This window comes from Halichoerus grypus, chromosome X (assembly GCF_964656455.1).
Source record: "Halichoerus grypus chromosome X, mHalGry1.hap1.1, whole genome shotgun sequence".
In the NCBI taxonomy this organism is placed as follows: Eukaryota; Metazoa; Chordata; class Mammalia; order Carnivora; family Phocidae; genus Halichoerus; species Halichoerus grypus.
This window is the reverse complement of record NC_135727.1, coordinates 44,756,778-44,779,858: the sequence shown is the minus strand read 5'-3', so window position 1 is coordinate 44,779,858 and position 23,081 is coordinate 44,756,778. Positions and strand designations below refer to the sequence as shown.

At 46.6% G+C, this 23,081-nt stretch overlaps 1 protein-coding gene across 1 annotated transcript; it reads right to left on the bottom strand.

Annotated features, from left to right (window-relative positions):
* Nucleotides 1–347: 347 nt before the first annotated feature.
* LOC118519992 (glycine receptor subunit alpha-4) lies at nt 348–22,492 on the bottom strand. Its single transcript, XM_036067716.2, has 9 exons — nt 22,075–22,492; nt 18,349–18,479; nt 18,000–18,067; nt 17,135–17,358; nt 16,915–16,997; nt 15,012–15,152; nt 11,715–11,929; nt 7,924–8,073; nt 348–2,160 (listed from the first exon to the last, which is right to left on the bottom strand). Exons 1-9 carry the CDS (start codon nt 22,143–22,145, stop codon nt 1,870–1,872), a joined length of 1,374 nt encoding a protein of 457 aa, XP_035923609.2. The 5' UTR covers nt 22,146–22,492; the 3' UTR covers nt 348–1,869.
* Between the last annotated feature and the right edge of the window lie 589 nt (nt 22,493–23,081).

Here is a 23,081-nt window from a genome sequence, read left to right as displayed (position 1 = left end):
ACTACCTGGGCAGAAATGGGAAAACAGGGACTCTCTGCCCTCTTAATTTAATCTCCTCCCTTAAACCAGTCCTTTAGTTTTGAATCTCATTGGCACCAGAGTTATAATTAATATCATCAGTAAGGTTAACTCCTGGTCCAGCTACCCTGGTCAGCCCAGAATTCTCTCCTCAAAGCCAAGAGACAGACAAGAGGAGTATCTAGTGAATAGGAAAGAGCAGACAAGCTCAATAGGACAAAGGGGAAAGAAAGGTGAATGCTTGCTTTGACTACAGGATTTGCTTTGGTCATTGGATTTATTTACTTTCAACTTAGAACACAATTTTGAGGATGAGAGGGAGGAAATGGGAGGGAGGAATGAAGCAGAGGGAGAGAGGGAGAGAGGGAGGGAGAGAGATTGAACTCACATAGTTAATGATTCTAGGTCCAGAGAAAAGGACAAGATATTTAAGAGATAATTTGATCACCTGTCTTCCAGCTGTTAGCCCTGTACTTTAATATTCCCTTTTTCAGTTCTTCATAGTTGGGTCACTTCAAAGGATTCAGCATACCAGACCCATGCTTCCCCATGCGTCCCAGTGGTATTTTAGGCCTGAAATGGGCTCTTCCACACCCTCTCTATTCTGACATTTCTGGTAGCTTCAACTGACTGCCACCCTTCTTCACTGTGGAATGAGAAGGGAAACAAGAGAAGGGTAAAGAAATAACTCCAACTTATGGCTCTTTAACTTCTACAACTACTACCCTGAGGTTGGTCAAGCCAATGTTTGTCCAGGATAGGGGTCCTCTATATGCCTAGTTCCTTTCTGGGAAGCTTGAAGCCCACTTTATCCTGGACAAGGTTGAATGGCACTATTATTTGCTCACTAAAAGAAGGTTACAGAGCAAGTTAAAAATGAGGGGCCCTGGGAAATAAAGAGACTTTGGAGAAAAAGAAAAAACAAATGAAAGCCCAGCCAACAAAAGATTCTCCGAGGATAGTTTCTATATTTTACTCCTCCTGGGTCCTACTACCTTGGATCTCACTTTTCTTGAAAGTTTTATAGCATTGTTGAGAAGTTTCTTAAAGAGTAAGCATTTTTCTCTTTTTACACTCCCCAGCAGCCAAACACACTTTGTCACCATATTAGGTAGGGAAAAAAACAAATATTTCTGAGACCTGGAAGTTCAGATGGATGTGGAAGGGTGGCTTTTTTGAGAGTCCAAGATTCCTGCCCCCATTCTGACAGTGTTGAGTATCCTATGAGATCTGAAGACCTCTCTGTTGAGTCATATAGCAATGCCCTACCTCAGTGCAGCTCATGACTGTTCCAACCTTGCTGAGAGGTGGGGAACCTGTCACTTTGCCTTCCTCCCACAGTCAAGGAAAACTGACTGGGTCATACAGGGCAGCACTTGTGGATGGGAAAGACTCCCTATTTGAGCCTGTGGTAGTAGTGACAGAGAGCAGAGTAAAGCCAGGCTCTGGGTGGCGGTGGCAGGGCAAAGAATGGTGCAGGTTAAGATAACAAATGGCAGAATATAGTAGCAATGATCTGAATATTCTCCACTGGAGAATTGGAAAACAGAGAGGCTCCAGCAAGGGAAGAAGGTCATCCTTGCCCCAGGAACATGGCCAAACCTTACTCTCATGAGAAATGGGATAGCATGGAGAAAAACCAGATTAGAGCAGAGGAGCCATCTTTCTAAGTACAGCCACTATTGGCACCATGCAGTGTAGACCCACATAGCTTTGGGACTGGCCACTGAGGTTCTGAGTGGGAGATCAGAAATGAATTGTCCAAGCCCCTGATGGAATCTAATGGAGGGAGAAGGCCCACCCAGGAGGAAGCAGGAAGCCAACATCTGGACTCCCTAGCCCTCACCCTATTCACAGTGCCTGGTGAATATCTTCTGACCGTAGCACTTTATAGACAACCCAGTAGAAGATGTTGAAGATGAGGAAAGTGAAAGGGAAGACAGCCCGGGAGATGGTGTCAATCCTCTTGGCTTGGTCCACGTAGAGTTTCCGCATGGTTTCTCCTTCCCTTAGAAGAGGGGCTGGAGGTTGGGGGGTATAAATGCCAGAACCTTCCATTGGACCTCCATCCCTTGCCTGCAGGCAGTGGCCCAGGCCATAGCCATGGAAATAGAAGCGACTTTCTTGGATGATATCTTCCTCCTGAAATTAAATGGAAAAAAAGACAGAATTTGAGGTTATAGCTCTATCTAAGGATAGAGACCAGGCCACACACATATATCTCATAGGTGATGCTATGCAGACTGGTGGTTAGGTACACAGGCCCACTGCATGCTTTTTTATGGCCACAAAACTATTCATTCGATAGATGTATGCTAAGCAGCTATACATGGTACATATAGTATATATTATGATTTCATTTGCAGATAAGCCCCGGGCTGCCTTTTTAAAATGCATAACATCATTTACAGCCATCTAAAACCCACTTAAATGCCAACCCACTGTCAGAAAGATATCTCAATTCAAGTTATCTCTGACTGGTAACCAACAGAGTAAACAGAACAATAAAACCTTTAGAATGCACAGCTTAGTTACTTAGACTTGGTGAACTTGACTTTAATGACTTTCAAAAGCTGCAGAATTAATTCTCCTTGTATACAGTATCTTTTAAAAAATTGTTTATCTCAACTCAAAGCTGAAAATTACAGAAGTTTTAAATAACCTAGTGGGTCATCCAAATTAGGGTAAAGCTGATTAATCTACTGCAAATACATGTGCTTCTCTGCAAATTAGCAGATTTTGACAAAGGGGTCAGTACATCTAAGGTAACATTTATTATCCAATACACATTCCATTTATGTACAATATATGCATTATAATGAACACATTCACACTGGGGAAGTAAATTTTATATCAGCATTAAGAAATGTAGCAGATTACACAAAGTTCATTTATCCAATAGTCAGCTGACAACCTTAAGTAGCTATAACAGCTGGAGAGCCAGGAAGTAAGGACAGAAAGACAGAGACAGAGATAGAAATAGAGGGAACGGGAGACATAGAAATAAAGAGAGGAAAAAAAGGATCAAAGCCCCTGAGTGATCAGTAGAGAGAGCTTTACTCATATGAGAGCCTTCAGGCCCCCACTCAGAGCCTATTTACTCTTAGTTTATATACAAACCAGACACGCCTAATTTTGTCTACTTCTAAAGCACACATTGCCATCAGAAGTGATGGTTCACAGCCTGGAAATTAGACATAGGACAGGTAAATATATACCAGAACCTAAAAATACTTCATTCAAAGATGGTTACAATTTTTGAAAGTGTTGATGTTTACAGTAGTAAAAGCTTCAGCTAGCTAAGAAATCACCTGAAGTGAAATGCCGCCTTGTGGGATGATACCAACTACCTTCTTGGTTTGCCCAGGACTGAGTGCTTCCTGAGACTCAGGATATTCAGCGCTAAAACAGAATGGTATACATGTATATTGAATAGATATGCCATAGATACACATAAAATGTGGATAAAGTAGGTTTTACACACATTGTGCAGTTAGAAGGACATCATAGGGTCTTTATAATGGGACCTCTGCAATGATGGTAACACACTGAAAAGTGACTTCGTAGGTGAGATATTGATGTTGGTGGGTCCCAGTAGCCCTTGATTATTACATCGCTAGAAGGTTGAGCCTGTCACTAGGCATCAGGGGGCAGGCAAGCTCAGGCCACAGATTCACCAACAGATCCCATCTCTTTCTCTGCTTCCTATGGGCTCATAGGACAAACCTGGGAAAGGGCATTGGTCTTGTTCACTGCCATGTCCCCAGCACAGTGCCTGGCATCTAGTAGGCACCCAGTAGATATCAGTTGAATGAATGAATGGACTGATGAGCCACATGCTTCAGAATATAGGACAGGGAATGGCTTTGTTCTCATGAAGCCAGCATCCTTTCAGGGTCTCAAACTGAAGAGTCTACTCAGAAGAGAGTCTTACTCAGTTACAAAGTGCTTGGCAGGAAAAACGATCACTCCTTGCCCCACCCCTGCACAATGGCCTGATGCCCGTTAGCCTCTAGAAAAAGTGGCACTTTTGGCATAGGAAAGAATCTAAGTCAGCCAACCAGAGAGCTTTGCTACTCGATCTTTAATTTTGCCAATCTCTGTGGAGACAGTTGTATGTGTGTAGATCAGAGGCAATTCACTACTGTGGCTGTGCTTTGACCCTGAGTTGTGGTTGGGGTAGCCTTAGCTCTCTGCTCAAAATTACTTCCATAATCTGTCACCAGAGGCCTTGGCTCACCTCACCTGGTTTTTTCTAGTTCATTTTCACACTTTTCCTACATAGTTTGTGCTGGACCCATTTTAGAAATGAAGAACCAGAGGTAAACAAGATATCTTCCAAGTAATTGAAAAATGAGGGATTAGGGGCACCTGGGTGGCTCAGTCGGTTAAGCGTCTGCCTTCAGCTCAGGTCATGATCTCAGGGTCCTGGGATGGAGCCCTGTCGGACTCCCTGCTCAGTGGGGAGCCTGCTTCTCCCTCTCTCTCTGCCATTCCCCCTGCTTGTGTTTTCTCTCTCTGTCAAATAAATAAATAAAATCTTTAAAAAAAAGAAAAATGAGGGAGTAAATAAAATGATTTCCTCTTTTGTTTTCCATTTCAGGGTCCCTCACACCCCCAGTTCCCCACTGCTCATTCTGATCTCCTCAGGCCCTCAGCTAGAGGATAAAAGGGTGGAATATATTTGTTTGCAAAAGGCTCTGAAAGAGAAAGTTGAATCCAATTGCTGTTTCTGTTTCTATAGAATTATTACTTTTCCTTTTCTCCAATCATAGTAAATCTAAAGGGAATTATTTGGAAATATTTCCCAGGCTGAAAAAAAGCTATCTCACATGGGAGAAAAAATGTGACCACTAGAGTAAGCTGCCCTTGGCTTTTTTTTATTTTAACATATTGTACCATTTGCAGTTGGGAGAGCAAAGACAAGTGGCCTGAAATCCAAGGGTGGGGGTTCTGGATATGAGTATTATCTATTTAAGCCAAATTCTGAGGTGTGTGTGTGTGTGTGTGTGTGTTTATTGGGGAGAGACAATGGAGACTTAAACACCACTTTGTGGCTTCCATGGCTGTTGAAATAGAATATTTTTGTTGCAGCTATCTATAGGGAGGAGGGCTGGGGAACTAGAGAGTAAAGATAGTCCAAAGCCAAGTTGGGGAAGGAATGCACAGTGTGGGAGGTAAGGTGTGGAGATGGGAAAGGGTGATAGGTATTCAGTGATATGTATTGAAGTGAATGAAAAGAACAGATTGAAGAATGGGGGGTGCTGGGGGGGTGGAGAGAGGCAAGCAGGGTTCTGGGACCAAACCCCTGAGAGGACTCGGCAGTATTTTGAAATTTCTTCCATTTCTCAAGTTATTCTGTTGATAATGGCAAGGCTTCCTCTCTGTCCAGCTTGAAAGAGAGCCTTCGCCAATGAGCCTGCAAAGATTGGTGGAGTAGGTAACGTGGCTGCTATGTTCAGAGCCTGGTGCAAAGGCCTGCTGAGGTTATAAAAAAAAGAGAGACCCCTCCCTGTGAAGCATATAGGCTAGCTGGGAAGACAAAGCAGATATATATGGAAAAGAAATTAAACTACTTTAGACAGTGACATGGAGGGAAACCACCATGCAGTGGAGATGGGTGGTTGAGGAGAGATTAGAGAAGAACATGATTAAACCTGGAGCTGGGTGAATAGCTGGCTGGCTCCTAAAATACTCCTAATTTGCTCTTGGCTAAAGGCTCCCTGAAAATCATATGGATGTTCTCCCCTTCCCTAAGAGGGCTCTTCTCAGACAAAAGACTTGCTTTTCTAGCTGGAATGGCAGGGCCCAGAGAGAGGTTCTAGAAATAGATGAACTCTGCATCAACTTTTCCAGCTTGCTCAGTGACCTCCAGGACTCCTGCTCCAGTTCCACTGGGATGGAAATGGCTTTAAAGAAACTCGAAAAGGGACATGGGCTAATGGCACAGGTTTTGATTTTCAGGTTGTATTTACATTAATAATAAGCCCAGCCCACTTTTTGGCAGAATCCAAGAGCCTAAGCAGGGCCTAGGCAGCTGTTACAACTTTGTAATAATTGAGCACTGCTTATGACAGACTCCATTATGATATCAGGATCAGCTTATTTATATATGACCAGGAGGGGATGAGCTGTAGGCAGTTGGGGGTTGGAGAGGTGCGGGGAGGGGGTGAGACTAGTGTCAACCTGGAGTAGCTCTACAGTAACTGCAGCAGCCTGCTGTTGCTGGAACACCCACACAGGCAATTTAGCTGGCAAAGGGACACTGGAGACTGGTTGGAAGCCTGCTCTTCTTTTTCAAGGTAGGCATTGAGAAGGCATCAAGATCAAAACCCCTATCAAGATAAGATTTTGGTACCTGCAGGCAGGTTTAACACAGCTAAAGAGGGGGTGGAGAGTTAGCTTAGAAAAGGGAGCATTCTCTTTTCTTTCCCTTCTGTCAAGTCTGTGTATATTTTTTGTAACCCTCAGCATGGGATAAGAAAGCCTTTATTTAATAGGCTCTTGAAGGAGTCCTACTCAAGGAGATGCCATTGTGGATCAATCCACTAGAGGGCGTGTTTCACAGAGCCTGACTAAGGTCCGGGCAAGAATTGATATATTCCGACAAACCAATAGATGAGACAGGAGCCCTGCTCTCACCAGAAAGGCATCTTAGCCAGGGACATGAGTTCCCAGAGGTAGTTTTAGAGATATTTTTAGTGTGGACATATGGTCGGGGCACCCCAGGAGCAGCTGAGGTGGGAGGTTTGTGTTAGGAAGAGAGAAAAGTCTTAGTGCTAGAGTGGTCCCAGTAGGCTGGAGCCAGCAGGGTCAGATCATCATTTTCTCTACCTCCCAGAAGTCATAGTGCATCTCCTCTGGCTTGACAGCCTCCAGGTTGGGCAGAAAACAAGGAGTCAGAGCTCAAGGTAGACCAGAACTGTGTCTGATGATTAAGGGGCCAGTATGTAGCTCAGCAAAGGCTTTTGACTTTGCTTATAATTGGGCACTTGCTTCTAGGTGAGTGGCCCAGGCACCTCTGTTGTCATGACAACATACCTAGCACCCATTGTCTGGGTAATGGGGAGGGGCGAACTGCCTGTTGTTCAGGGCATCAAGCTCTCTATTTCCCCAGGTGATCATTCTACTGTAGAAGAAATGGGGTTAACAAACAAGAGTGAGGGAGAACAACAACTCACACCCAACAACTCTGATACACCCAACAACTCTGACGTGCCCAGTGAAGAACAAGGCGAAGAAATCCAACAGCCAGAAGAGGCAAGTAGTGGTTTTCCAATTCCAGCTTAACTATAGGGACCCTTTTATAATGCTCTCCTAGAAAGTTCCCCGTGCCTGACTCTTGAATTCTTAACCACCAATCAATGTATGGCAACCTGGGGTATCTTCCTCCTGGGTAAGGGGAGAGCCAGGAACAACCATTACTAATTCTCAAAATAATCTCATATTGACTAACTTGATAAGGCTCTAACGTGAGCTAACCTTTTTTTTCAGTGCTTACTATGTGCCAGGCACTGTGCCCATGCTCTCTCTCTTTTTAAAAGTTTATTTATTTATTTTTAAGTAATCTCTACACCCAACATGGGGCTCAAACTCATGACCCCGAGATCAAGAGTCGAATACTCTTCTGACTGAGCCAGCCAGGGCCTCTGTTTGTCCATGCTCTTAATCACTTTACCAGACTGCCCTACAGGGATTAATGTCCCATTGGACAGATAAAGAAATGGAATCGAAGAGGTTAAAGTACTTAGTTTATCTATGACCAACCTAGGACTAGAATCCAGGGTTCCTGATTGCCTTTTTAGTCCTTGTAGCCCTATATGGAGTCTTGGTTTGTGGGAGGAGTAGTAGGGAGGAAGGAGTCCAAAGGAGAAAGGAAGTGGGCCCCTCCCTAGTTATATTTACCATGCGTTGGCGCCTCTGCCTTCTTCGAAGTCGTATGAATTCCTTATGCTGACGAGAGACAAAATTGACAGCAGCGTACTCCAGTAGTGCAGCGAACACGAAGAGCAGGCACACAGCCATCCAGATGTCGATTGCCTTCACGTAGGACACCTGCAACATCCACCAACAGAGCAATCAACCTTCTTGGAGCCCTTCCATGGCCCATCCAGTGGTTCGCCAGCCCATACCAACTGCCTGCTATTCTTCAGTTTTATCCTGAATTTCTTCTGGTGTTCAAAGAAGCTTTCCACGATATGTCCCGTTGCCTGAAGGCCCATGTCAAAGAGATTGGGCTACCCATCATCCTTCACCTCTCTGCACTCTCCACCCTCCACTTCTATCTGCCTTTCCTCCCTATACTTCTTTTCCTTTCTTTCTTTGTTCTTTTCATACTTCTGTTCCTGCTTCTGCTTCTTATTATTCTTTTCATTCTTTTCTTCTTCTGATTCTCTTCTTTCAATAAACAGCAACGAACATGAACACTGCATTTGTTTGCCTTCTGTTATCTCCTAGGGTCCTCACAGCTCTGATGGAAATTGGGCAGGGTTTGTTATTCCCATGTGAAACATGTGAGGACACTTGAAGCCTACAGAGGAAAAGTCTTAGCCGAGATTACCCAGTGAGGAGGTGGTACTAGGATTTGGGGGTTCTGGGCTTTCAATTTAGTGGCACTGCCATTCGCCTAGGCTGCAGTCTCAGTATCAGACTAGGAATTCCTTCCTTTCCCTCCTCCACCCCCATTATTCTCTTGACTGTGGCTTTTCCTGCTGATCTTTATGAGAGGCCCTGCTGAAGAACTGAACTCAGTGGCCCAAGGGAGTGCCATCCAACCCCCGGCTATGGACACTTCTCTAATTTCAAGGCACTGTTAGCATCTACCTATCTGGTTCTTAGGGCTCTCCTCCCACTACCTGCCTTGGAAGCCTTTAAATACTTTTCTCTCCCATTTCCCTCATGAAGATTGAACACTTACCTCTCCTAGAATGGGGCTTCAGCTGGATGGGGCTGGGAGGGGTACAGAACTTAGATTTATGAAGTCCTTTCACCTCCTCAGCCAGATGGACTCCCTATATAGTTTTGGGCTGCTGAGCCCACCTCATAGGGCTCCCCAGTAGAAGTAGGTTTCATGACAGACAACCTCTTTCACCAGCTATGTTGGGCAGTGAGGGTGCTCCAGGCTCCAGGTAAGGAGCAGGTCTCACTGGATAACACTTCCACCTTAGTGGTTCTTAACCTGCGATGCCCCCCTACCCCGCCTCCTCACCTGAGTGGCATTTGGCAATGTTTGGAAACATCTTTGGTTGCACAATTTTGGGAAGGGTTACTATTGGCATCTAGTGGGTGGAGGCCAGGGACAATGCTAAACATCCTATAATGCGCAGGACTCCCCCCTGACACACACACACACACACACACACACACACACACACACACACACAACAATTATAAGGTCTAAAATGGCAATAGTGCTAAGGATGAGAAAACCTGCTCTATCTCCTTTAAGGCAGTTCCGCTAAGGTGGTAGTGTTGGGTTGCTAGGCACCCCTGATTAAGTATCCCTTGGTGCTTCCACTTTGCCACCTATTAAGAGGGCAACCTATTTCATTCATCTCCCAGTCTCACTGTGTCGAGTAAGTGCTATGAAAATCTATAATGAGGTAATGACAAGGGAGGTCCACAAAGGGCTTTGGACCATCAAAAGAAAAGGACACCTTAAGCAGTAGAAATAAAATCTTATTAGTAATGAGTGTGTCAATAATGGAGTTGTATGGGGAGTGAAATTAATGTGCCTTTCAGAAGCCTCTGAATTTGTCCCATCTCTTTCCTTAGGGCTCCCACTAAATCTAATGTACAAACTCAAGGGAGCAGAAGCTCCCTGACTTACTCAGTCTCTTGCTTTGTGGGCTGGCCAATGAGTCTATTTAGTTTGGGGTGAATGCCTACATATTTTGCTTACTGGCCAATGAGGCCACAAAAAGGTCATCAAAATCTGATGAGAAGGCACCAAATACTGCAAACAAACAACCCTCCAACAAAGTCCATTTTTTTCCGAATGAGGAAACTAAGTGAGTCCTAGGAGCAGACAGATTGTGCTTGTTCACAGGAGGGGACTGGAAAAGGAAGTTCTCTTGGCAAGAATAAGGCACTAATTGCAACCTCCCCGGGTTAGAGAAGAATCTCCTTCTTGCGTGGCAGCTGCAATAAACTAGGACACATTTCTAAGATCTGAACTACTTTTCTGCCTCTAGTCTTCCTACAAGGCTACTACCACAGCACCACGGCCATCACAGCCCCTCCTGGTCCTTTGGTCCTTGCCTAAGCCCTGTCTGTCTTTCAGAGCCTCTTCAATAACCCTGTCCATTTAGGAAACACATTTATAAGAAATACTTTCTGACTACTTCCCCTGAGACACCTGATCCTAATTTGAGCTTTGTCATCGTTTATTACTAGAGGCTTCGGATTACCTCAAAATTTTCCCAGCAACTCAAAAATAATTGGGAACTTCACTGGCTGCTCTAGCCCTAGGTCCACCACTCCATTCTTTTCACCCAAACACCTAACAATTATAACAATAACGAACATTTATTGAGTGGTTATTAGGTGCTAAACACTGCTGTCTGTGTTAATACAATATCTTATTTATTTCTTGCAATAACCCTATGGAAGAGATAATATTCTTATTCCCATGTCACAGGTAAAAAGACTGAGACGTTAAGGAATTTACTTAAGATTGCCATTGGTAAATGTTGAGGCTGGGACTTAAACCAAAATCTGCTTGACTCCAATCTCCTACTCTTAACCACTACACCACCCCCATGGCAAATTTGTAAATTCACCATGGATGCCCAGATTACCCCCTGTTTAAGTCCCCTGTAAATATCTTCTTAGGAATAAGCACTGGGAGATGGGAGATCACAGGACCTGGTTCCCATCAAATCAAAATGAGAGGGCATATGTTCACAGTAAGATCCACAAGGAACTATGTTGCTTTTGCTTCCCATTATTTCTCCATGGCCTAGAACAGTGCCTGGTACATAGTACATGCTCAATAAATATTTATTGAATGAATGAATAAGCTTACTCCCTGATTTCTCAGAGCCTTGCTGAGTGTAAGGACATTGACGTGACCTCTAAATTTCCTACATGAAGGCACAAAGCAGGAAGAACCTGGGCCCAGTCTCATAAGCACAAATCTCTCTGTGGCCACAGATGTTCAGAGTCCACTGACTTTAACGGCTATTTGCTACCTCAAAATTTCCCCACCCTAAAAGAATGGACATTATCTCTAGAGGTCTTTGTAATCATATCCAGCTTCTGACATAGTAAGAGACAGATGTTGGTTTAAAATCCTTATATATATATTTTTTTCTTATGGGGCATGACCTTGAAAAGGTCGTTCTATCTCTCTGGGCTGTATTTACCTCATCTGTACCATGAGGGAGTGGGACTCTCTACTTGCTAAGGGTCTTTTGATTTTGGACATGCTAGTATTTCCTGATGAAATTCAGAGTAAGTCAGGCACTGTCTCTACTCATTTCCTAGCCAGACAATACCCACAACCCCAGCTTCCACATCTTTAGCAATATCATTAGCCGTATGTTGTAGGGGAAGAGAAAACTCTGGCCACCTGTTCTTGCTCAATGGCTCTCGTCTACCTTAAATCTAAGGCAAATAGTGAGCAGAAGAGAACAGGGGATGAAAGGGAAATGGGGAGCTCTATGGCAAGCAAGTTCCCTTGCATCTTTCTTCACCTTAGGCAAAGAGGCCCGGGAGCCAGAGCTCTGAGTGGTCATGGTGAGCACAGTGGTGATGCCTAGGCCCACACGGGCAGGGGCAGCATCCATGTTGATCCAGAAGGAGACCCAGGACAGGATGACGATGAGTAGGCTGGGGATGTACATCTGAATCAGATAGTAGCCCATCTGCCGCTCCAGGTGAAACTTTACCTCAATGCAGGTGAATTTCCCTGCAAGGAAAGAGGTGATGTATCAGGCCTCAGGTCCCCAGCCTGGAGCTGAGCCTGAGGGGCAGGACTAGGGCATCCCTATGGGCACATCAACTGGGCAAATAAATGAGCTTTTCAAGATGGCCCCACGGAGCACCAGATGCATGTTCTGAGGAAGTTCTCAGAGCAGCCATCAGACTTGATCTCTTGCTCTAAGCACTAGTTTCCAGCAGAGAGCCTTCCACTTGACCACACGGCAAGAGGATTAAGAACAGAAGGGCTCCAGAGCCAGACTGCCTGGGTTTGAATCCCGAACCTTCCATTCACTAGCTGTGTGACCTCAGGCAAAACACCCAAGCTATTTGAGCTTCAGTTTCCTTGTCTGTAAAATGGAGTAACAACAATATCAATTCCATCATGTAGGAATTAAATTAAATAATGTATCTGGGGAGTTGAGCTATAGGTAGTTGGCACTATCATCATTATTAACAAAGCAATGAGTTTAGACTCTGCCCAAATCTCAGCAGCCTTGCTTGAGCTTGCTGGTACCCCAGAAGCTCTCTAGCAACAATGATTCACTGAAATAAACATTGCCTGTGTCTCAAGCAAGTGATAAGAGCTGGATAGGAAATATCTGGAAACAGTGTCCAACAGAGACCAGCTCTGGACAGTGGGCAGTGGGTACCCAGAGAACATCAGGCAGCAGCATTCTATCCCACCAACAAAAAGTACATTGGTCCAAAGCACATGTACCTGTGCTCTGTCTACTCTGCCAGCCATCTTCATTTTGCCCAGCTTCCCATGCCCTCAGGCTAAGAAAACCTAGCTCAGAGCTTCTCTGCATGGCAGAGGTATAGGATAACCAAAGCAAAAAGCAGAGGATGTGTATATTGCTATTTTATTCTGGACTAGGCTTGCTCTTATCAGACCTGATTCCTCAAGGCTAGTAATTTCATCAATGATTGATTATGGCTTTGACATACTGTGTGATGCTGTGATCTCCTACCATTCCCTGAGTCCACCTCACCCCAGGCTTCTTGTTATGACATAGCTTTGCTAGGTATCCATATTTTCTTTGCTTCCTTCCTTCCCTCATTTTCTATCTATCTATCTATCATCTATCTATCTATCTATCATCTTTCTATCTATCTATCTATATCTATTTTTGGTAGTGGTGGTTTTATTTTAATTGCAAAATTAACACTTGTTTAGTACAGGAAAAAAGTGAGAAGTAGAGAAAAATAATAATATTTATAAGCTCAGTAATATTTGTAAGCTCACATTTATCAAGCCCCTACTAAGTGCCCTGACTTTATATAGTTTATCTCATTTAAATTCCATAGCAACTATTTGGGGCAGGTAAAATTATTATTTCCCATTTTACATAGGGATACTGAGGCTCAAAGAGATTAACTTAGATGTTTCTCAAGGGCACCCAACTAGCAGATAGTGGAGCCATAATTCAAACTCAGCTCTGACTCGAAAGTTCTTGGTTTTATCCATTGTATCACTCTACGTTAGAAACATTTAGTGCTGGGGCGCCTGGGTGGCTCAGTCGTTAAGCGTCTGCCTTCGGCTCAGGTCATGATCCCAGGGTCCTGGGATCGAGTCCCACATCGGGCTCCCTGCTCGGCGGGAGGCCTGCTTCTCCCTCTTCCACTCCCCCTGCTTGTGTTCCTGCTCTCACTATGTCTCTCTCTGTCAAATAAATAAATAAAATCTTTAAAAAAAAAAAAAAAGAAAGAAACATTTAGTGCTATTTCTTCCCAGCATTTTTAAACACATGCTTTTGGTTTGTTTCTTTTACCACAATATAATGATCCTGTGTATACAACTTTGAATCTTAGCCTTTTCCACTTGTACTTTCCATGTTGATATAAGCAACTTGCAGGCATCCTTTTTAACATCTGGATAATATTCCACCAAACAGACACACTGTGTAATTTATTTAACCTCTGTCCTATTGGTGGATATCTAGAAGAGTGCCAAGTTTTTGCTAGTATAAGCACTGACCCAGTGATATTTGGAATATTTCCTTATAATAAATTCCAAGGAGTGGGATTCCTGGATCAACATGTAGGGGAAAAAAATTTTAGCTTTTACAGTTTCTCAGAGTATGCCCCCTGGACCATCTGCAACTGAATCCTCAGGATGCTTGTTCAAATGCAGATTTCTGGGCATCACTCCAAGTGCACATAATCAGAATCTCTGAGAGGCAGTGTCCAGGAATCAACATTTTAACAGGCTCTCCAGGGAAATATAATGCACACCAGAGTTTGAAAACCACTGACCTATATACAAATTGCCAGTTTTCTCCCCAGTAAAGGTTCTACCAATTTCCACTCCCACTAGCGTTTTCTAAATTCAATGGCTTGTTCCTCTCCCTATTTTGCACACCCTACATACACAAACACACATATTCACAGGGTGGCACCCAAAGCATGTCAACCCACCATAGGAGGTATCCAGGATCTCTCCTCTTTAGCCTCTGGCCTCTATATCAGGGTCATAGCACTTTGTATCTAAATTGCCAGGGGAACTAAGGAACAAGTAGCTCTTAGGGAAGCTGCAGGGAGCAGATGCTCAGGTTGGAAAAGCAACCTTCCTCCACTTCCTGGCCCACATTTCACACCTGGGAAAATAAGTCAGTTCAAGAGTTGGGCAGTGGTGGCTGTGGGATGAGGTGTGGATGGTAAGCCTGCCAGTTCCCTAAAGTCTAGTGCTTTCTGGTTCAGCGCAGTCATTGGCTGCTCCCAGATGTAGATTCCCCACCTTCCACACAAAGTTGGCCCCAGAACAGGTGGGACACTCCTGCCACTCACTGGCACAGGCACATCTCCTCTGCAGCATGTGACAGGGACAAAAATATGGGCTTTGGAGTTAGATCTGGATTTGAATTCTAAGTCAGCCATTTTCTAGGTGTGTGACTTGGACAAATGGTTTAAAATGGGGCTGATGATTTCTTACCATAATGAGATAAGGCATATGAAACAGCACATCTGGTACAGATTGGACTTTCAATAAAAGCTGGCTGCCTTGCCCCCTTCCCTCCCATCTGGAGGCCCTTCTGTGACTCTCAGTCAGTAAAGATCCTGGTTTTTACCTGTGTTGTAGTGCTTGGTACAGTAGCCTAGATCCTTCTCATCTCGCAAGATAAACTGGGGCAGAGTCAGCCCCTCAGCCACTTGGACAGCAGGAGCATCTTCCAGCCACTCAAACACGAGGTCATTCATGGTGTAGCCAACTAAAAGTGACAGAGATGGCAGAGGGCTGCAGAGTGTGGTGCTGGGTGAGGGTAGGGAGAGAGTTAGAACTAGCAGGAAAGAACAGATGAGGAGGTAAGGCCTGGGTTTTAGGAGCTTCGTGTTCATCTTGGAAAGGGAAACCTTTCTGAAGAGGGTACTTGGTCAATTGTCTCATGGACCCATCCTCACTAGGTAAATCAGAAAGATTCCAAACTCCTCTTCTACCTAGTTCTCAAGCTTTAGAAAGGCACAGAGAGAAATTATTCTGGCAGACCTAGAAAGCAGGTCAAAAGGGGTGGAATGATATCAAGGAACCCAGCTGGGAACCTCCTGCCATATCTTAAACCCAGGGGAGTAAACATGTGTACTGGCCACATGTCTTGAGTTGAGCCAGCCTCAGAGCTAGGGCTTCTGCCACCTCACCCCAGGGAGAAAAGAGCTATTTATACTCTGCCAGTCATGCATGGGACAATGTACACACAACAAACTCCTAGCCAGGGCTCTGAACTGGGGCAGATTGAGAGTTAACATCTGAACATGACAAGTTGCTCACAGATAGTTAGCAGTTTGTGAAAACTCCTGCCATATATATGACCATATTCACACATGTCAAGTACAAATGGGAGAAGAATCACTGAGGCTCACAGATGTCCAATGTAAGACCTTGACTCAAAGTAGCTATGTGACTTTGGGCAAGTAATTTCCCTTTCTGTAAAATGCTCCACCTACTTTTCAGAGTTGTTGTGAGGGGGTAATAAGAACCTGGATGTGAAAGTGGTTTATGAACTCTAAAGAGCTGACCACATAGGACACATTCTATCCATCACCGTTATTATATGCTGGAAACAGCCTGACAAACCTTCTTCTCTGAGGATTAACTTGGTGTGTATTGATCTCACAGTCTCACCTTGCCCAGGAGATGGCAAAGGAGTACACATAGGTGATGGTCCAGCCTTGTTGTCCTTTGACTTTTCTGCAATTGGGGTAGCCCCTATAAGCTGGCACCCCTGTCACAGAGGTCAAACCCAGGGGAATAAGCATGTGTACTGGCCACATGTCTTGAGCTGAGCCAACCTCAGAGCTAGGGCTTCTGCCACCTCACCCCAGGGAGAAAAGAGCTATTTATACCCTGTCAGTCATACATGGGACAATGTACACACCGCAAACTCCTAGCCAGGGCTCTGAACTGGGGCAGATTGAGAGTTAATATCTGAACATGCCAAGTTGCTCACAGATAGTTAGCCCTTGGCTGACCTTGCCACCCTGGGCACTGTCCTATGCTAGAACGGTCTTCTCCCACTTCTCTACAAAAGTTATCTGTGTTCATGCAGAATCAGCGTTCAAGAGTACTCCCTCTGCCAACTCTGGCATTTTTATAGGTATCTTGAATGTCTTAACTCAGGTGGAGTAAAGGTAGAATTACCTCAGGCTCTGTGAGAGGAATATCTTTGGGCAGAGGAGGTGTTCTTCAAATGCTCCCCCCACCAAAACCAACACAAGCACATTTGTATGTAAAGCTGGTGCCTTCCCATTCCCCAGCCCTGTGGAAGAGCCAAACCAGTAAATAGTGTGAGGAAGGAAAAACACTGGGTTGGGTGTTAGTGAGTCCTGGCTCTTAGTCTCATCTGTGCCAACAACTGATTGTGTGTGCTTGGGTAAGTCCCCACTCTGGGTTGCCTTTTTCTCATTTGGAATATCATGGGAGGGGGTTAACTACCTGGTATTCCAGGCCTTGTTCTGTGACTCTCTAAAGACACTTACAGCTCTCCAGCTGCATGGTGCATGTCTGGATGTCCATGGGGAATTTCTTGAGGTCCATTGGGCAGGACAAAATGAGGGTCAGCCTGGCAGGGACAGTAGAAAGAAGTGACATCAACTTACTGGGCCCTGGAACAGCACAGAGGACCCTCTTCCCACCCCTCAGCCTCCATTCTGCTTCTTCCCCTTGACCCAAAGTCTCCTGGCTGTTCACCAGGTGCACCTGATGCTGTAGAGCACATTCCCGTTCTTGAAGATGCGCAGTAACTTGTTGTCTGTGGTCACCTCATGGAAGTTGGCCCCTTTCTCATTGGCAAAGAACAGGTCTGGCTTCCAGATAGAATCCAGCATAGAGGGATCAAGGTCCAAAGAGTCATCAGGATATTCTCGGTAAGCTAGGCGCGGGTCATTCCACTGTTGCCGCAAGAAGACATTCACCCGATAGTCCTGAGAGGGTGCACAGATGGGCCCATCAGAGGCAATGCTATTCCAGGGGCCCAGCAAGCTTACATGGGCAGGAGGGCCATGAGGAGGAAATGCTGGGAGCACATCTCAGGGGCATTGGGCATTTTCCACTGGAGAAGGAGCCTGCTTTGGGCTGATATGGCAAAGATGGGAAGGGAAAAAACATTTATTAACCACTTACTATTAGCTGGGTGCTCTGCTAAGTGCTTTCTTTATATGCATCGTCTCATTTAAATCTCACACCAACACTGTGAGGAGGGTACTGTTATGATTCCCACTTTATAGATGTGGAAATGGAAACAAGGAGATATTTAAATAACCTGTCATGTAGCTATTAGATGGTAGAGTCAGGATTTGAACACAGGTTTGTCTGATTCCAAAGTCTGTGCTCTGTATCAAGCTACCTCCCATGCTTGACCATTTGTTCCTTAGGCTAGTCTGCCTTTGGCCACTGAAACCCAGGCTGGGGAAAGATATCTCCCAGTGACCAACTTCAGACACCCTATGGCTTTAGCCATGACCACAAGACAGGGAGAGGACAGCAGAGGGAGGAAAGGCTCAATATCTGGTGGGCTTCTCTCATTCATACTAGAATGGAAGCAGGGAACAGGGAGACTCCTTACCATAGTAGTCTCGGTGACAGAGCCAAAACTGTTGATGAAGATGTTGCAAGTCACGTTCACAGGTGGGCCTAGGGGTGGCAAAATACAACCATATTGGCAGGGAATTCCAGGAGGCTGGGCGCAGTTTCCAGGACTTCCTCCCTGAGCTTGAGGCCAGGGCACTGCTAGAAGGCAGTGCCAGCTACATAGACCCATAAGCAATAGGGAGGGGAAGCTCCTTCTGAACTGTAAGAGTTAGCCCTGTACCTCCAGCCTCCTGTCAATGGGGTAGGCAATTCCCAAATTGCCAAAGCTAACTTCCCAAAAGGAGTGGGGAAGAAAGGGTTTTTGTAGGATGAATGCTTCTTACCTTTAAAATTGGGTCGAATCCTAGCATCATACCCAGATGTTCGCCCCATAAGCTTATCCAGGAAATCAGAGGGGGACATGGGCTGGGACCCCTTGGTCCCAGATTTGACTTCCTCTATTGCCAAGGCCACCCTGGACAGGAGAGATAAAGAAGTCTGAAGCCAGCTGTATTCTACATTTATCACAGACCCTCTCCTTTCCTGTCCCCACACACCTCTGGCTGGTCTCCCCATCAGGCAGGAAGATAGGAGAAGATGGATCTCTGGGTACCCATTTGCAAAACTAGGAAAACAGAAACAGCCATAAGCCAACACTGCAGCTCAGTTGTTAGTCCTAAAAATGTGCTTTCACATATATGAGATCTTTTTTACCCTCAAAATTCTCAGTGTGATGGGGGCAAAGACAGATGAGAAAAGTGACTTGTGGGATTATAAATTGGAACAGCCACTCTAGAAAATAGTATGAAGTTTCCTCAAAAAAATAAAACTAGAACTACCATATAATCCAGCAATTCCACTTCTGGGAATATATCCAAGGAAAATTAAAACACTAATTTGAAAAGATATATGCACCCCCATGCTTATTGCAACATTATTTACAATAGCCAAGATAAGAAAACAATCTAAGTGTCCTTCAATGGATAAATGGATAAAGAAAATGTGAGATATAATATAGATACAGATACACACACATACATATACACAGTGGAATACTATTCAGCCAGGAAAAGAAGGAAATCCTGGCATTTGCAATGACATGGATCTTGAGGGCATTATGCTACGTGCAATAAGTCAGACAAAGACAGACAAATACCATGTGATCTCACTGATATGTGAAATCTAATAAACAAACAATCCAAAAGAGGAGTGACCTTCCCAAAGTCTCAAGGCTGGTGAGTGACAGGATCAGGGCTCAAACCCAAGGGGCTGAGGCCTCATCCAGTATTCTCTTTCTGAAGGTGCTTTAAAAGCACTCAAAGAAGAATGACAACTCCCTGCAAATAATGTGGCTGTTTCAATGTTTTGGCTTAACCAAGGATGGGAAGGACTCAAGGACAATCTGCATCTCTGAGAGTTGGTTTCAGTTGCTTGGCCTTCATGCGGAACTGCTCAGGAGCTGGGGACCCAGCTTCTAGAGAGGGAGCCTTGGCTTCTGGTGTTTGCTCCAGCAGGAAACTATGTTTTGAGCAGGACCTCAGTTCACTGTTGGGGCAGTAGCAGGATTGTAAACTCGCTTTGGCAACAAAACAGGTGAAGAAGCAGGGCTCTAGGAGCATGAGAAGGACTCCCAAGTAGGATGGCCATGCTGAGAAGGTCAACTTCCATCTTTTCCCTCTAGCAGCTTGATTTTGAGGAAGCGACCAGTGTGCTTTGGCCTAATCTAGAGGCTGGCCTCTTCTCCCCTGACAAGTTTCCTTCTAAGAGCAGCAAAACCCCTTCCACATGCTTGCTTATCTGCTTACCAGCCAACAACTAGACTTGGGACCAGGAGCTCAGCCTTGAAGGGCGGCATAGGGCTCAAGGCTGGGCGCAGGCTGGACTGCTGGCTGGGCCTGGTCCTCCTACTCCATCCTGCCATCGCCAGTGTGCTAGCCACTAGAGCTAGCTCCCCCACTGCCACTGCTGTTACCAAACTCTGGGGCTGGGAAGCAGGGTGACTGCTGTCCTTCTGGGTCCAGCCCTCTTTGAGCCAACAGGCCCCTGTTTACCGGTACATCTATGTACCATGCTAGGCCATATAGATCCTATGCACTATGAGTCATTAAATAATAGTAGCTGAGGCACCATGCTACGCACTTTACTTACCTTATCTCGTTTAGTTCTCATATCGGTCCTCCCAGATAAGGGTTATTATTATCCCTCTTATATAGATGAGGAGACTGAGGATCAGCAAGGAAAGCAACTTATTCGTGATCATACGGCTAGTAAATGGCAAAGTCAAGATTCTAACCCAGAGCCACTGACTTCAAAACTAAGTCCATCTACCACAGCGCCATGACGCAAGCAGCCCAGGGTAGGCTACCAAGGAATCAGAGTGGAGGGAAGGTGGGTGGAAGCCACATCCTGACCTCCTAGAATCCTGCCTCCTTGAATCCTCTGAACAGGAGGAAGCCCTTACCTTGGGAACAGAGGCCACTGTGGCCCCAAGCAGAGGCTGCCAGAGCAGGTGGCTTAAGCAGGTTCTGAAAATCCGAGGAGGCTGGTAGTGGTGCTGACCAGCAGAAGTCTGTGGCCTCACCACAGGGTGTCCTTGCTGGCCAGGTGCTGCTCCTGGCTGCCTGCCACGTGCCTGCTGGGAAGCCACATGGCCCTGTTCATGGGGCAGCTAGACCCTTGCCGCCATGTTCAACCCCACTCTCAGGTCACCTCTCCCGGTTGTTCCAGCCCCAGGACCCTGTGACAGGCTGTGGGCTCAGCTGTCTTGGGCCCCAACTCCTGTCATAGACCTTCTTTTCTGGGGCTGCCTTGTCTATGGGCCTGAGAGCAGAGTCACTGTGTGCAGCCACTTTTTCCTCCCTTTCATTCCTGGAAAGTCCCAAATACTGGCAGGACCCAGGAGGTTCTGGAGCTGAAAAATCTGGCTCATGCATGGCCCTGGGGGTGGGGTGGGAGAGAACTCTGATTCTGCTACTGGGTGCCCGAGTGACTTTGGACAGGTCACCCCCCATCTCTAGGACTCAGTTTCCATAGATACAGTGAAGGAGTCGGACTCAAGACTTCCTAAGGTCCTGTCTTGCCCTAGTTGCTCAAGTGGGAATGCTGCCACCAAAGCTTGGGCCTTGAGGCAGTCTCCCCTCCAGGAGGGCCAATGAGTGCCCCCGCCCCCCGCATTCCCCCTCCTGCCTGCGTCCTCCTACCAACTCCAGCTGAGCTGCCATTCTACTTTGGGCTACTTTTCACTCTTAGGGAGTTTGCTGCCCCACACATATTGCATCCCTACCTTCCTCCCAGCCAGGGTGTCTGCAAGCTGTGAGGTGGGAGGCGCCTCAGAGACAAGCAGTCCTGGTGTACTCCTTGAGGTAAGAGGAGGAGGTCTATTGCAGTGGCACTTGGCCCCTCCACCTTGGGAGGCACTCTTCTTAGGACCAGGTCAGCCCAAGCCACAGTGATCTTTCCTCCTCAACTCACCCGGTCCGCCTCGACTGGCTCCTGGTCTCATGAGAAAGTGGGAACGGGGAGGGGGACATTTACAGGGAGCCCAAAGCATGTCTTGCCCTCAGAAACCCAGGAAATGACAGCTACTGAGTGCCCCTTCGGGACAGGAAGCTGCCATGTGTGCACAGGCTGGGTGACTGCAGAGGGCCAAGGTTTGCTCAGCCCAGCTTCATTCTGATATGGTTCAGGGCAAACCCCTGCTACCTGAAGCCTCTTTGGTGGGCAGCTGACAGATGTTGGTGTCATTTTTAGGAATCTGAGCAGTGTGTGACCATGCTGGTAGGAAGACAGGACAGGATGGCAGGACAGATGGCCTCCATTCTGGGGCTCGGCTACCTAGCCCCTACCGAGGCCCAGGAAGCTCTCCCCCATGCAGAAGGCTTCCCACCAGCTCTGGGGCTTCAGCATGCCTCGTGAAAGGCTCCTGGGGCCCCGTTAAGGGAGGGCGTGTCCTTCCCTGGAGCCCTCCGGACTGTGGGCTTTTTGTAAACTTAGAGGAAACTGTTCCAGAAGCCCCTGCTGCCCCCAGCCAGGGTTTGCATGCACTTCCTTCTCACCCCAACGCAGCTCACCTGAAGAGGACCTGCCCTGGCAGGGTCCAGAGGAGAAGGAAGGAGAAGGTTGCAGGAACGAGAGTTGTCATTCCGCAGGGACCCTGGAGCCCTTTCTCAGTCTGGCTGCCAAGGTGAGAGGGATAGCCCAGCAGGGGGAACGCTGCAGAAAGTACAGAGCCTTCCTCCACCTTGGTCTGTTCACAAGGAGCCCGTGGGGCTGGGCTAGGAGTTGTGCGCTCTCTTTCTTCTTCTGCTCTCTTCTCCTCTGCCCTGTCGTTACCAGTCAGGGGCCAGAACTGGCCCCCTGGAAATGATCCTGACACAGATAACCCTTCGGGCTCCTGCTCTGGCTCGCCTGGGGTTCCAGAGGGCCTCAGCCCGCCTGCCAGGGAGCTGAAGGAGATTCTCTTTGGGCAGCAATCACTCTCCAAACCCTGGAGAGTCTTGGAGGGGAAGGAGGAGGGAGACTGGTAGGAAGATGTTTCCCTCCCTCCCACCTCCCCCTGGATGCACCCTCCGAAAGCAGCAATTTAAAGGCACAGTCGCCGGCAGCTGGAGTGGGGTTCGGAGCGTGTCCATGTGCTGGGGAGGAGCTTGGGCTGCCGCTGCCGCTGGGAGAGGGCTGGAAGTGGTCTGTCCAGCTTCTAACTCTCCAGCTGGAGAAGCGCATGCAGGCTGCGCTGCTCCCAGCTCCCCAGCAGCATCCCTTTTGGCCTGGGGCTCTTAACGTCCTAATGATTCTTATAAGGGGGGAAAAAACCTGAGAGGGTTTAGGCGGAGCCACTGGGTTTTCTCAAGCTGACAGCTTCAGGTTTGAGAGGAGACGAGAGGGAGGCCGAAGGCAGGGGTGGCTTTTCCTCAACCCTCTGGATGGAGGCACAGGGCATGGATGACACAGAGGAACTTTGGAATCTTCTTCATATGGGGTCTGCCTGCTTGTCAGTCTGTCCGTCTGTCTGCCTGCCCCATCTCCTTCATCCTTGCAGTTGCACATCCTTTTCCCTGCCTGCTTTCTTCCCTCAGGT

What these genes read in the sequence shown, in the direction of transcription:
- LOC118519992 (XM_036067716.2), bottom strand. Translation starts at nt 22,145, where the DNA reads ATGACAACTCTCGTTCCTGCAACCTTCTCCTTCCTTCTCCTCTGGACC. An exon ending in CCAGGGCAGGTCCTCTTCAG is followed by an intron (nt 18,480 to 22,074) that starts GTGAGCTGCGTT and finishes TCTCCTGTCCAG; the next exon opens with GGTGGCCTTGGCAATAGAGG. An exon ending in GGCAGAGGCGCCAACGCATG is followed by an intron (nt 2,161 to 7,923) that starts GTAAATATAACT and finishes ATTTAATTTCAG; the next exon opens with GAGGAAGATATCATCCAAGA.